Raw genomic sequence first — 14434 nt, forward strand, 5'->3', positions numbered from 1 at the left:
CCACCACCTACCGTGCCACCTTGCCACCACTGCTTTCCCTCCTCCTCATCCTCATCTTCATCTCTAGACCTCATCTTCTCCAGCCACCACCGCCTCCCTTCCCACCGGTGGTGGCAGCGGGAAGACAGCGGCTCGGTTGAGCCCGGCGGGGAGGGCACGATTTGGTATGGGAGGAGCAGCGGCGACTCCATCCGGCGGTGGATCCGCCGCCTCCTAGTCCCAGCTCTCTCTCCCCCGATCCTCCTCCTCCCCTTCCTCCACCGCCACCACCCACCCCTCTCCCTCTCTCAGATCTGGTGCGCGGGGAGCGGTGGAGGCTACGGCGGCGGCGGCGGCGAGATCGGTAGCAGTGATGGTGGAGAGGACGGATCCGATGGCGGTGGTTCTCGTCAACCAGTTCAAGGACGACGACAGCAGCGGCTGCTGCAACGATGGATAGGCTCTGGGCGGCTCCTCCACTCTCCTCCCCTCTCTCATATCCAGTGGCTCGGGGTGGTGGGGCGTGGCCGACGCATCCGGCGGCGGAGCTCGGGTATCGATCCGGCATGTTTTTTTTTCTCCAAAATCAATTTTTCTTGGTGGTCGGGAAACGGATTTTCAATTTTCTTTTTTTCGCTCGAATATCTTTTTCGCTGGCGGTCAACGTAACTTAACCGCTTGTGAAAACAAGCTTTAAAGTTTCGCTAGTGAAGATTGTTATTTTCACTTGCCATTTGTTTGCGGGCGGCTGACAGTGCCACCAGCGAAAAACTCTTTTGCTAGTAGTGATTGCTAGATGGTCAGCAGAGAACTTGTGGAGCATATGACTATCAACTAACAGTACACTTCAGCAGAAAGAGGATGGTTCTAGCTCTCCGATGGTTTAATATTGAAACGTACAGCCCACCCACCACCACCCCAGTCGTCCCCAGCTAAGCGCTCCCTTGCTTGCCTCAGTAGACGAGCTGCCAACTAGTAGCACTCCAGCAAGCAGCGGGTCAGCGGAGTCCGGAGGGCGCACGTGCGCCGCAGCGAGGTATCAGCATGGCCAGGCGGCGGCTGGCTGGCCGGCCGGGTTCGGCAAGCGGCTAAGCAGGTAATTAAGGGACTGCAGATACTGCTTGTGATCATCCCTTAAAATTTCGTCTTTCTTGTCTTGGGCCAGGTTTAATTCCTAATTTTTTCTTCAAACTTTCAACTTTTCCATCACATCAAAACTTTTCTACACACACAAACTTTCAACTTAATTTTCCGTCACATCGTTCCAATTTCAATCAAACTTCTAATTTTAGCGTGAACTAAACACACCCTTGGTTGTGACTCTGGGAGTCGATACATAGGCCTTAATGCTCGTAGTTTGTGGATTTTGGGGTTAAACTGGCGTGGAACTTTACTTGGATACCACCTGGGAGTTGATGTGATTTTAGTGTTTAGTACAGTTTAGAGTTTATTACCTACCGGTTTCTTGGTGCCTGGCGCACACTGAGCATGCAAATGCAGTGAGAGCCAGTATCATCTAAGACGGCTGGACCTGAAATATTTTACCATGTATATATCAAACTCGACTTGATCAGGTGTTTAGCGGAGGAAGGATCGATGTCCGGCGCCGGACAGAGCCGTGGTCATCGCCTTGGATTACACATTGATTCGGATTGGCCAGAGGTCTTGTTGATCAATGACTATGCGGTGTTCATGGGGTACCTGTCGATGGTTGTCACCGGGACGGGGTTCCTGGTGCTCACGTGGTCCACCGTCATCCTCCTCGGTGGATTCGTCTCCATGCTATCCAACAAGGACTTCTGGAGTCTCACGGTGATCACGCTCGTTCAAACAAGGTGAGCTATCTATAGCCATCTCCACCAGACTTATATTTATTTCGCGTTCCCAACATTAACCAGTTCAGCCAAGCATTTGGAGTTTCGCATTGCTAGCTAGCTACTAGTTTACTGTCAGATCTAGTGTTGCGAACCGAATATGCTGCAAAACGTTGCAATTCCAGAGTGGCTTTATATACTACATTGATATGAAAATATTCAAGTCCCATATTTGCAAAATCAACTATTTTTAAAATCGAATTATTTTCTCCCCTTTTCAAGAAGCATGTATTTTGTATATTTCTCTCCCCATTTGATAATAATTTCATCAAGAATTTTAAAAGAGAATATAACCAATAAAGCACAAATGTCATGATTTCATGATTGTGACATGTAATAATCACTTCTTTTTTAATTTTTATTTTAATTTTCTGAAATTTTTTTGAGAGCTTTGAAGTGTACCTAAAGCAATGCAATTCATGGTCATATGTTGCAAGACAAATGAGATAAATTCATCAACTAGTTAACAAGCATGCATTAGAGTATAAACATGAATCAAAGGTATTACAATTAAGCTCAAATCTCTACTATTATAAAAATTGAAGATGTTTTTGCCGGTGGCTTGGTAAGTCGTCATGTCCGAATTAGCCTCGCACATAATTACTGCCAATTTAATTATTTATGTGCCCCACATGTATGAGCTTTAAACATTAGATTTTCCATAAGAAAATTTGCTTGTTCGGATCAGTGCCTTTGGCCGATTGCGTTTCATCCTGTGCATTGTCACGAACCAACCACCACCGCGAGGTTGTCATCTTGCTGATACGGTCTGTTCGGCAACACGGTTTGGGACCTGCTGTCGTGCACCTATATCAACACCAACCAGCAGCAGTCAGGTGTGTTGCCGTGCGCCGAGGCAAGCAGCACGACGTACCATTGTTGATTATTCTCTACACGCACACACCGTATCGAGAAGAATTCCTACTGTGTTCATCAGAAACTCAATCCAATATTGTCTACTGTGTATACGTGTTCCAAAAAGATTAAAGAAAAGATCAGGATCGATATCAAAGCCGAGATCTATTACTACCCACATATCGAAAATCCACGCGTGCAGCAAGACGATCAGCAACAGCAGCCGATCGATGACGGTTGCCAAGAGAAATACGAAAACCTAATCAGAGAAATATTCAATCAAGCTACTGCGCACATATATCTTTACCTCTTAAATTATATTTCTATCTCTACTATTATAAAAATTGTAGATGTTTTCGTCAGTATTTTAGTACGTCATCCGCGTATGAGTCGGTTTTTAAGTCCGTTTGATTTTGGAAATACAAATCCGTATTTGAGTCAGTTTTTAAGTTCGTTCGCTTTTGGAAATACAGAAGAAATCGTATAAGAAATCTCTTTAAAAACTCACATACTACTAACTTGAGACGTTCGGACACCTAATTACAGCTCATGATTTTCTAACACAATATATATCCAAGCGAATTTGACACAGTGAATTTCATCTTAACTCGATATAATATAATAAGATTAAAATAATCTTCACCCGTTGCAACACACGGGCATTTTTTCTAGTCAATAATAAAGATAATGATTTCAAACGATTTATAATGCAACATATTCACAAGTACATAGGTTGAAAAAAAATCCCTATATATATATATATACCTATTGCATCATCACTCTTTCTCAAAATAACTTCTTCACAAAAATAACCAAGAGAATTTTCAACAAGTATTAGAGCTTTTTGTGCTCATTTTGACATTGATAATAAAATATCTCAATTTATTTCGAGTACGTCCGTGTCGTTAAGAATGTTCTAAGGATTTGGTACCCATTATTTTCCTTACTGTAAATACGGCTTTATCGTCAATACTGTTTCCAAGGATTCTGTATTCATTTTTTTTCTCTCATCATAAGCAACTTTTTATTCTCCTGTGACATTTGGAATAAACAATAAGCAATTTGAGGAATAACAATCCAATAAGTATAAATATAAGCATTAATCATCCAAACTCAGCACTTGCTTTAACATTGCATATTTACTTAAATCAAGTAAAAGAATTAGTGTCATGCATCATCTCACTTAAAAGTAATATCCAAGCCACATGAAAAGACTAAAATGCATACAAGCTAACATATCAACAAATATACATCAATTATTTTACTAGCATGCACAAGAATATACTAGAGGTATATACCAAAGCTCTTCTTTTTCTCATTTTTTTTCTTTATTTTCAGATTTAGAGCAATGCATGGATATAGACATGAATGCACCGAAAAAGCACAAACTTCCCCTCAAATAAACCTCCAATTCTCCCTGAAGAAAAATCAAGAAGAAATCAAAGATTTTGAAAAAGACATCTAATTGCCAATGATATCACCAAGGTTCTTATGAATTAACATATATCCATTTGAATTACCAAAACTACCTCTTCAAACACTAGCATGAAAAGCTTATAAACGAAGAAGTAGAACAAAGTTATGTCAACTCAAAAGTACATTGATGTTACCTTGAAAAGAAATCACCGTCTCCGCACTAAACAATCATGGGGAGTATGCCGCCAAAATACCTATGAACATGAAGATGTTGAGGCCTCCGTGTTGGCATTAGTCATAAAAAAATTTGGAATCCAACACTGAACCAGTAGGTACATATGCACGAACAAAATCGGAACCAAACATACCTGAAAACTTACCTTGACGCTTCACAAAAATCCGATTTGAATTACGCGCAAAATCGCCCCGAGGTCGGTCTGATCGCAGTTGTACCTGCAGTCTGCCCGGGCCTAGTCGCCGGTCTGACCATTGATATACCTGCAGTCTGACCGCCATTGGCAACTAGTATGACCGATTGGTTAGTGTCGGTCTAACCAAGCTCCTTAATCCACAACCTTGTTTTTGCCACTGTCGTTTCGCAAAAGCAATTTCTCTTTCCTTTTTCTGTTTGCGGACAAGTCTAAAACAAAAACCAACCAAATATTCATCTTTTCCAAAAAAAGAACAAGTGTATCTCTCACGACAAGAAATTTTTGAAGTAGATGGTTTTGCAATGAAAGTCTTTTTCTCTTGAGTCGTCGAAGAAAGAGACGGCAAAACTCCTTAGGTTTGGGTTTTGTACTTCACCTTTTTCAGTTATGCTCAAGACAACATATCGGTGATTTGTAAAATGGGCATTGGTATCAAAACCTACACCACAATTATAAGCACTCACTTTTGACTTATCCAAATCATGTTAAGTTTCTTCTTACCATCAGAAAACCTTTCCAAATAAGAAACTTCTTTTGTCAAATTTTCACAATTTTCATCATCAACCAAAACACCATTGTTCTTTGTGACAATTAGAACAAGAAAGCACCTCATCAGCTTTTACAAGATCCTCCATATACTCAACACGCCCTAAAGCATCTTTCAATCTCATTTCATTCAAAAAACACTTTGAGCAATTTGGAGAAACCAAAACATATTTGTGTTGTTTAATCCTTTATGCACTCAAAACATTGAACAAAGAACACGCACAAAAAGCAACTTTATATTTTTTTTCAAAACGTTCTTTTGTCAAAGTCAACTCATTAACAACATGAGAGCATGCAAAGCAAATCCAAGAGAAAAAGACAAATAAAGCTTGTTAGTTTTTTCAACCTCAGATTCCAATCTAAAGCAATTAACATAATTGGCATCTCATAAAGCAGTAATTTCAGATAATAAAGCTTCCCAAGATTTGCAATCATCATCATTAGGAACCATAGATTTTAATCTAACAATTTCAGCATTTAAAATTCAATAGTGTGGTTACTCTCATTAAGCAAATTAGAACATGTTTTCAATTTCTCAGCAAATTTTAAAGCAATATGTTCTTATTGATCTTAACTAAGCTTTTTTTCACTATCAGATTCATTAACATCAGAGTCTACATTGCGAGCAGTAAAAGCCAAATCAACAACTTAATCAACAACTTGCTTACCTTTGCTATGGCGCTCATCTTCATCCTCTGATTCTTCACTATCAAAAGCTTCTATCAATTCTTGAATTAGCCTTTGCTTGCGAATCTTCTTGCTCTCCTTCTTCTTGTCATTCTTGTTCACTTTCTCCTCCAAGCTTGTCTTCTTGCGGTTAGGACAATTGAACTTGATGTGATTTAACTTGCCACACTGAAAGCATTGAACAGATCCTCCTCGCTTCCTATTCTTGACTTTTTCAAAACCCTGAGAAAGTTTGTTAGTAACCTAAACCAAGTCCTCCTCGAATCACTCGAGTTGTTTATCGGACATGGCTTTAATAAAATTAAGAGCTGATGAAGAAGAAGCACCAATGGAAGAACTCAAAGAAGAGATCAAGGCACTAATTTAAGGATCAATCTTGCGGGAAAGAATATTCACCTCATGAGTTTTAAGCTTGGTGTAAAGAGAATCCAAAGTCAAAGCGGACATGTTAACAGATTCCTAAATTGAAGTCACTTTCATCTCCCAGATCGACATATCAAGACCATTCAAAAAGTGTCGAGAAATCTCAGATTGTGTGTAATAAGTATCATAAGAGGAATCAACAGATCTAAGATTACTCAAAACTTTGTTAAAGCGTGCAAGATAATCATCCAAAGTCTCTTCAGGTTGCATCTCAAATTTTACGTAATCCTTTTAAAAAGATCTTTGCGCACTTCATTGATATTAGAAGTCCCTTGGTGAAAATCAGATAATGGCTTCCAAATCTCATGCGCGGTTTGCAGATGAGAAACACGATCAAAATCCGAACAAGGAATTCCATTAAGCAAAATATTGCGAGCTTTGCAATTGTTTTTAAAATCAGTCTTAAGAACAACAGTATTAATCTAAGCAGGAATTTTATAAGGATTTGCAACTTTTTGCCAAATATCATAACTCTCAGACATAATATAAGATTTCTTTTCGCACCAATAAGGAAAATTGACTCCATAAAAAACATGTGGCCAGGTCATAAACTTGTTAGCCATGGCAAGAACTCAAGATCGGCAAAGATCAAATAGAGTGAACATGGCTCTGATACCACTTGTAAGATCGAAAAAAAAGAACCAAGCCAATCAGAGAGGGGTGAATGGTTGTAACACCAAAAATCAAAAACTTTTAGCGGACATAGAAGTTACCCTTGTTGATGAAGTCAGTGCAACGCGGTCTGACCACCATGTGCGCACCGATCTGACCGCTCCTATGCCGCTGGTCTGACAGGTGTTGTCTGGCCGATAAGACCACCGCCTCTCTACTTGTCACTGCTCGCCGCCGCCAGTCTGACTGCTTGATTGCCGCTGGTGACCGCTCGTAATACTTCGGTCAAACCATCGACCGTCGAGATCCAGAAAACACCGATAGATGAAAACTCTAAGATGTAGATTAATCTATCTCGACTTTATTGCATCAACTAGTGTTTACAAAGTGCACCAACATCACTCCTCACCAAAATCTCGAACTAGACTTGATACCCAAACTTATCTCTCAACTCAACTCTCTATCCATTGATACCGGCAGACAACATCCTCCCTCTCTATTTATACCGATAACATGGCTGTCCCTAGCCACGAATCCAACTCATACAAAAAGTCCTTCCCGTATAAGAAACAAACTTTACAAACTCTAGTCTTTCCAAACTTGGACTCCGATCGAAATTTGACTCCTCTTTCCATATGCACACAACACGATGTGTATGCCATATGGAAACCTTCACCTCCATGTACATTGTTCTCTAGCTTGAGCATCCCGCATGACATCCTTGACCGTCTGGACCTCAACTTCTTCCGAGCCTAGTCCTGATCCATCACCGACTATACTCCCATAGCCTCAAGCAACACCTGCACATGAATAACAATGAAACTCCATATCTGAGTACAAGTTCACGCTAACTTGACTCACATCAGCATACAATAGTATCACATACGAATAGAAACCATCTAGAAATAATAAACATGAATCAATCTAGAAATTCCATAAAAACAACCCGAAACCGACTCCCTCTTGGAATCACTCAGTCAGACCATCGGGCCGCCCGGTCTGACCGGTGCCTCCTGCCCGGTCTGACAAGCACCCGGTGCCGACCGCAGTGTTCACCATTCGAAAATACTATCCACCGTATTTTCAACAACACTTACCGTTGACAATTGTTCATCACCAAGATTAATCATCATATGATTCTACAACAGACAGACACATAGGCATGTTCAGAGAGATGCCATACTAGAATTGAAATGTCAAATTTTGGAAGAGAAAAAAAAATAGTTAATAAAAAAGAAAAAGAAAGAGCTACTCTCTGCATTCATTCTTTCATGGCAAAATTAATTTTACACGATCGCCAAAAGTAAATTTGATCATTAATTAATGTGAAATTAGTTTGACAGGATGGCATGTACTGAATCTTATTTTATTATTGTGTTCATCCCTAACAAAAAAACCGTACTTACTCTTTCCACTGTCGGTATCTGTCCTTTTAACCGGAAAATTCATCCATCCAAACAAAAAATATCTGAAACAGGATATTCGATGTTTTTCTGAATGGAAAAGTAAGCCACATTGGGTACTCATTGAAGCGCTTGTGCAAGGCCGCACGCTTCATCGCGTTGCCCCATAACCATAAGAAGGTTGGGTTCAGGGGTGCTGTTCGAGTGCTTGTCTTCACCATCGTCTTGTGTCCGCTGTTCCTGCTCTACATGTTTGGGCTCTTCGTTTCCCCCTGGATTTCGCTGTGGCGTCTAATCCAGCAGGATTACGGCGTGACGGCCGGAGACAGCAGCAGCAAGGCACACCTGCAGCCTGCGCTGGTGGTTCTCTACTCCCTGGCCCTGTTCCAGGGCGTCCTCTTCTACTACAGGGCCATCTCTGCTTGGGAAGAACAGAAGCTAGTGAAAGATGTGGCCGACAAATACATGTTTGATACAGTGTCGCGCAGTTCAGTTTCGGACTATTTACATGAGATCAAGGTCGGATGTGAGAATGACCCGTCCTTTGCCAGAGGGAGGAACCTGATCACATACGCTGTCAAGCTGATGGAATCCACATCACCGGATGGGTACCTTTCAGGTGCACGGATTCTTGATACACTCATCAAGTTTAATAGAGATGATGCATCGGGGAGCGAATTACCGGGGCAGAGTATGCAGATATACAATATGATTGGATCTGCATCCTCCAGTCCCATACTCCACAACTTAGTTCAGATGCTGGATTTCAAAAGTGCATATGATGGAGAGATCAGGTTGCGAGCCGCAAGGATTGTTGAGCACTTTGCTGGTGAGGTCCGTTTAGACAAAATCCTGCAGGGGATTCGATGTGTATCTTCCTTGCTTGAACTCGAGCAGAAAGGATTTCAGAATGACCACCATAGTTCTTTCCAAGAAGACGACGGCGACCAACTTTCTTTTGAAGAAGAGGATGATCACCAGATTTCTGTCAAAGAAAAGGATTATTACCCCAAAGATTATAAACAGATGCAACTTACAGGCATGCAGATCCTTTTAAAGCTCTCCTACGACAAGAACAACTTGTTCCTCATGAGCAACACAGATGATCCGGCCTTGATCAACAAGATTGTGGCACTTATAACGTCCAAGGGATCACTTCACAAAAAACAACATAACGAATGGTCCTGTATGGCAGAGCTCGGGGTGAAGATACTAAGCCGATTTATGCGATTTATGTATGGCCCTACAAAATCAAACAATATTCTGTGGCATGAAATATCAACAAGCAGCAAAGCAATCGGCACCTTGGAGAGTATTCTTGAGTGTGACCAATGTGACTCTGTGCTGAAGAAACACGCCATAAGGATTCTCAAAAGGATATTCATGGATACATCTTCGGCTATGGGTGAAGGAGACAGAGAAAGGTTCATTGGCTCCTTGATGGACATGTCTCTTCACAACAGTAATGGTGACTTTCAAAATCTGGCAGGTGTAGATCTGGCGCTCAAGAAACAAGGGTTAAGCATTCTCAAAGAAATATACTTGAATCCATCTTCGATTATGGGCGAAGGAGACAGAGAAAGGTTCATCGGCTCCCTGATGGACATGTTTCTTGACAACAGTAAGGGCGACTTTGGAAATCTGCCAGGTGAAGATCTGGACCTCAAGAAACAAGAGTTAAGTATTCTCAAAGAAATATGCATGGATCCATCTTCGTTTATGGGCGAAGGTGACAGAGAAAAATTCATCGGCACCCTGATGGACATGTTTCTTCACAACAGCAAGGGCGACTTGTTTGAAAAACTAGCAGGTGATGATCTGGTGCAGATATGTAGAAGAAGTGGAAGCAGTGCCACGATCATATTGAGGAAATATGGTCATGATATTGTTGATTGTATTGCTGATACTCGTTCAAGCGTATATAGCAGCATGCACAGAAAAATTGCAGCAAAGATCCTCAATCATCTGTGTAGTCCCTACTCCACTGACGAGGAACATCTTCAGAATCTGAAGGAGGCCATCATTGATTTGATACCCAAGGTACGTTAGTCGCTGTCATTTATACTTCTTATGTCAACAAACATTTTTTTTCATGATAATGAAATATAACTCTGGCAGCCTCTACATTGTCAGATGCACGAAACCATAGCTCATTAAATAGTTTGGCAACCTCTACATTCGCAGCAATCCATGGGTAACAAACTTGTTTAAAGCAAAACTGAAGCACAACTTGTATCATTAAAATTTCATCCATGCTTACTGAATATCCATCAGAGTAGTCTCCAAAAGATGGGATACTGCTTTTATATGCATCCTATTTATATCGGAATGACCGAAAGCACTGTAATGTTGCAGGTGCTAAGAGAAGCACTTGGTTGGGGGTTGACAGGAGAAGAGATACTGCGAGTGGCAGTTTCAGGCCTTGAAGGTACCCAAGATGATGACTGGAAATTGCAGGAAGCATTGGCGTCCCTCTGTGCAACCGTGTTTAACAGAATTGTCAGCAAGGATGCAGATTTGACTGCTCGGTTCAACAACATCGCCGCTGGTATCTGCGACCAGACAACGAAGCCTCGCATGACCTTCGCAGACCTCATCAATGAAGCTGTAAAAGTTCATCGCATCGAATTTAAAAAACCAGAAAAACCAAAACCAGCTGCCAGGCCGGAACTGTACGAGTTTGTGACTGCGAAATACACCCCGCCCCACTTTATGTTTTTGGGCGAGGAAGATCCCAACGCGTGTTGTATCTCTTGATAACACCCTAATTTGTACTTTCTCCGTTTCACAATGTAAGTCATTCTATTATTTCCTATATTTATATGGATATTAATGAATCTATATATATATATATATATATTTGTCTAGATTTATTAACATCAATATGAATGTGGAAAATACTGAATGACTTACATTTTGAAACGGAGGGAGTAATGCAAACCGAGGATGAAAAAATATATATGCCTATACGGTACTGCTCCATTTCCAAATAAATTCCCGTTCTGCTTTATGCTAGGTGGACCGTTTGTTGACTTGTTCATCTCTGTTTGGTAACTGTGACACATACACCCACGTTTGACAAATATGCATATATCATATATGTTGTCAGAGAATAGCTCGAACAAGGAAAAAGTATGCAGTCTTACGTATCCTATCATTACAACCCTCTAAATCCTAAAGTTCAACAGTAAATCTAAATCCTAAAGTTCAACAGTAAAGATGTCATACCATCATCTATTATTATTGCATCTTAAACATCATGCAAACATACTATATATCTCTTCATATTTTTTTATAATATCCTATATACTTATAATTCATCCTGACTTAATTAATGTTCATTTGAGATTGTTTAGGAGTTCAAATATTAGTGTTTTGCTCTCAGTTTTATTTGAAATTTGTTTTTTATTAGTTTCCTAAACTATCTCGGATGGAGAGATATGCTCTATATTAGAATTGTAAATCTTGACAAGACAACTTTATAGTTGAAAGGTTTTATACACTAAGGTACCTAAACATCCGTTATAAGTTTTGGTATCTAGTTTTACAAGGGGTTCTTTAATCTGAAGTCCAAACTTTAAAAGAATTCTAAAAAGTTATATTAGATGAGGATATGATGCATCTCTTCTTCTCCTGTCAGTTTGCGCAGCAATGTTGGCAGTATGTTGGCATTCAATGGGATCTATCAATGGAATTTATGAATATGATTATCACTGCTCACAATAGCTTCCAGCAGATCTTCATTGAGGTTTTGGCAATTGTCTGCTGGCACATTTGGAGTAGAAGAAATGATTTTATTTTTAACAACAATCCAGTGAGCATTGATAAATGGAAGATGGATTTCAAGGCAGAGTTTGCCCTGCATGTGCACAGGGCAAAGGTAGTAAAAAAACAACTTTGGCAATCATGGATAGATAGTTTTATGTAAATTTTCTGTTTTCTGTTTTCTCCCTCTCTCCTTTCCTGTGTAAATATTTCTCTTATATATAATATATATTTAGTGCAGTAGGAGCCTCTCCTGCTGTTTTCATGTCAAAAAAAAAAAGTTATATTAGATCTGAGATCTGTTTGAGGTAACCAAAATTCTATTATGGGAATAATTTTTCTATAGTACAATCATTCACTAATATCAAAGGTCATAACATATCAACTCACAAACAGACTATATAACATAAGTAAATAATCATAATAAAATAAGTATTTTAACTAGCCAATATTGTTAGGACCCTGGAGTACTTTGGTTCACCTCAATTGGACTTAGCATGAATTTTCTATAAATTTTTAAAGTTTAGATATTTTTAAGAAAAAAGGGGAAAATGTTTTTACAAGGTGGATTCTTCAACAAAACTAGCCTTCAAATAAAAACCACCCTTATAAATAGGAGCACCACTAAAATATGAAAAAAAATAGAACTCATTCATATGAAGTAGGATCATGATAAACTTTCTAAAAAATTGTAGTTCTCGACTAGATCTACAACTTTATAGTTGAATGCTTTTTTCATTTAAGTTTGATTAGGGTGGCCAAATATTTATTGCACACTCTTAGTTCTATTTTGATAAAATATTTTTTGAGGTTTGCAATTGAGTTCGGATGGAGAGATGCTCTATATCAAAGTTGTAATGCTCAACGCAATCTACAAGTAGTTAGTTGATGACATTTTTATTGGTGTTGTTTAGAGCACAAAATATTTGTTACAACTTTATGAGAGGTGAAGTCAAAAGAATAGCATCCATCATATCTTCACGAACTGCTTGATAGGTGAGATACTAAGGAGACTACGTGTTCAATTCGGCTCTGATACCAACTTGTCACGCCCAGAAATTCACGAACCAGAATTTCTAAGCTGAATGTGCATTAAACCCCTGTCCAGCACCAGCCAGGGTACACAAACGACAATTGTCGACATACAGATCCACGTCTTACAAAAATATAAAAGATTACAAATGCAGCGGAAAAGGTAAAAGCGAACTAAGCCTAAAGACTTGACTCCTGCAGTGGGTGACTCCATTCCACAGGCATCCTTGACGGCAGCGACAAAACCAACTTCTTCGAGACGGCTCCAACTGGGAAGAACTTCAACTCTGGTGTGGGGAAGAGAGAGCAAGACTGAGTTCTACCCACTGTACTCAGCAAGTCATACCGGAAGAGGAGGTATGATGCAAGATATATCCAAAGGAGGCTAAAGGTTCATTTGCATAAAGCTAGCATTTAAAAGCAGTAGTTGAAAGCAGTAAAACAGCTATAGTAGATTAAGCAATATTAACCAATCACTGTCCAACGCTACACCACGTTGCAACAGGCCCAACCAACCACCTAAACTACACCAGTTCATTAAGCTAAACTAGGGATGAGACTAATTACGGTAAATCTGGTCGACCACCCATAACTGTGGGCACGGCTATTCGAATAGTTTTACTCTGATCAGATGTGTACAACTGTACCCATGTAGGATAAGGAGGCCGACTAGAGGGGGGTGAATAGGCAGTTTTAAAACTTAATGGCACTTAAACAAAACTAACCTAAGTTGCTAGGCAAGGTGAGGTGTAAGGTTAACTAAGCAACTAAGTTAAGTTTTACAAACCTAAGTGATATAGGCTCAAATATGTCTCTATGAATGTAAATAGCACAAATGTAAATGCAACAAATAAATGAGACAAGAGACAAGGAATTTTTTACCGAGGTTCGGAAACTCATCGGTTTCCTAATCCCCGTTGAGGCGAGCCTAACTCCACCGCTCAACCATGAAGCCACCGCACGCCCCCTTCGTCAAGGGGTGGGCAAGATGGGAGCCGGCCCACGGAGAGGACTACCCAAGCCTCGATCACTAGGGTAGTTCTTCCTTCACTCCGAAGGTGGTGAACTCCAAACCACTCACAAACGGCGCCGGGCCTCCTCCACAATCTTCTCGGAGAGGTCACCGGGCAACTCCTCCACAAGCCGTCTAGGAGGCGGCAACCTCCAAGAGTAACAAGCAATGACCCGGCGTGGAGATGATCAATCAAGTGCCACACTAGCTCTACAATGGAAGCAAATGCACTTGACTCTTGGCTAGATCAAACCTCTAACACACTAGATGGATGAACACAAAGCTCAAGTGGGTGTGAGAAAGGTGCAAGGGGTGTATGCAATTGAATTGGGTGCCAAGAGAGTCCCCTTGCTGCTGGTGGGGGAGTATTTATACTCCCACCCACCAAAACTAGCTGTT

General features: G+C 40.4%; 1 protein-coding gene across 4 annotated transcripts; it reads left to right on the forward strand.

Moving 5' to 3' along the window:
- Positions 1-22: 22 nt before the first annotated feature.
- On the forward strand, positions 23-11241 carry LOC4351993 (uncharacterized). Of its 4 annotated transcripts, none has more exons than XM_015764200.3 (5): positions 23-532; positions 831-1075; positions 1554-1814; positions 8301-10266; positions 10582-11241. In XM_015764200.3, exons 3-5 carry the CDS (start codon positions 1576-1578, stop codon positions 10981-10983), a joined length of 2607 nt encoding a protein of 868 aa, XP_015619686.1. In that variant the 5' UTR covers positions 23-532; positions 831-1075; positions 1554-1575; the 3' UTR covers positions 10984-11241. The 4 variants fall into 4 exon arrangements, with proteins under 4 accessions (XP_015619686.1, XP_015619687.1, XP_066162644.1 ...); XM_015764201.3 differs by having other exon boundaries at positions 834-1075; XM_066306547.1 differs by having other exon boundaries at positions 937-1075.
- Positions 11242-14434: the final 3193 nt, after the last annotated feature.

Source organism: Oryza sativa, chromosome 12 (genome assembly GCF_034140825.1).
Source record: "Oryza sativa Japonica Group chromosome 12, ASM3414082v1".
Classification (NCBI taxonomy): domain Eukaryota; kingdom Viridiplantae; phylum Streptophyta; class Magnoliopsida; order Poales; family Poaceae; genus Oryza; species Oryza sativa.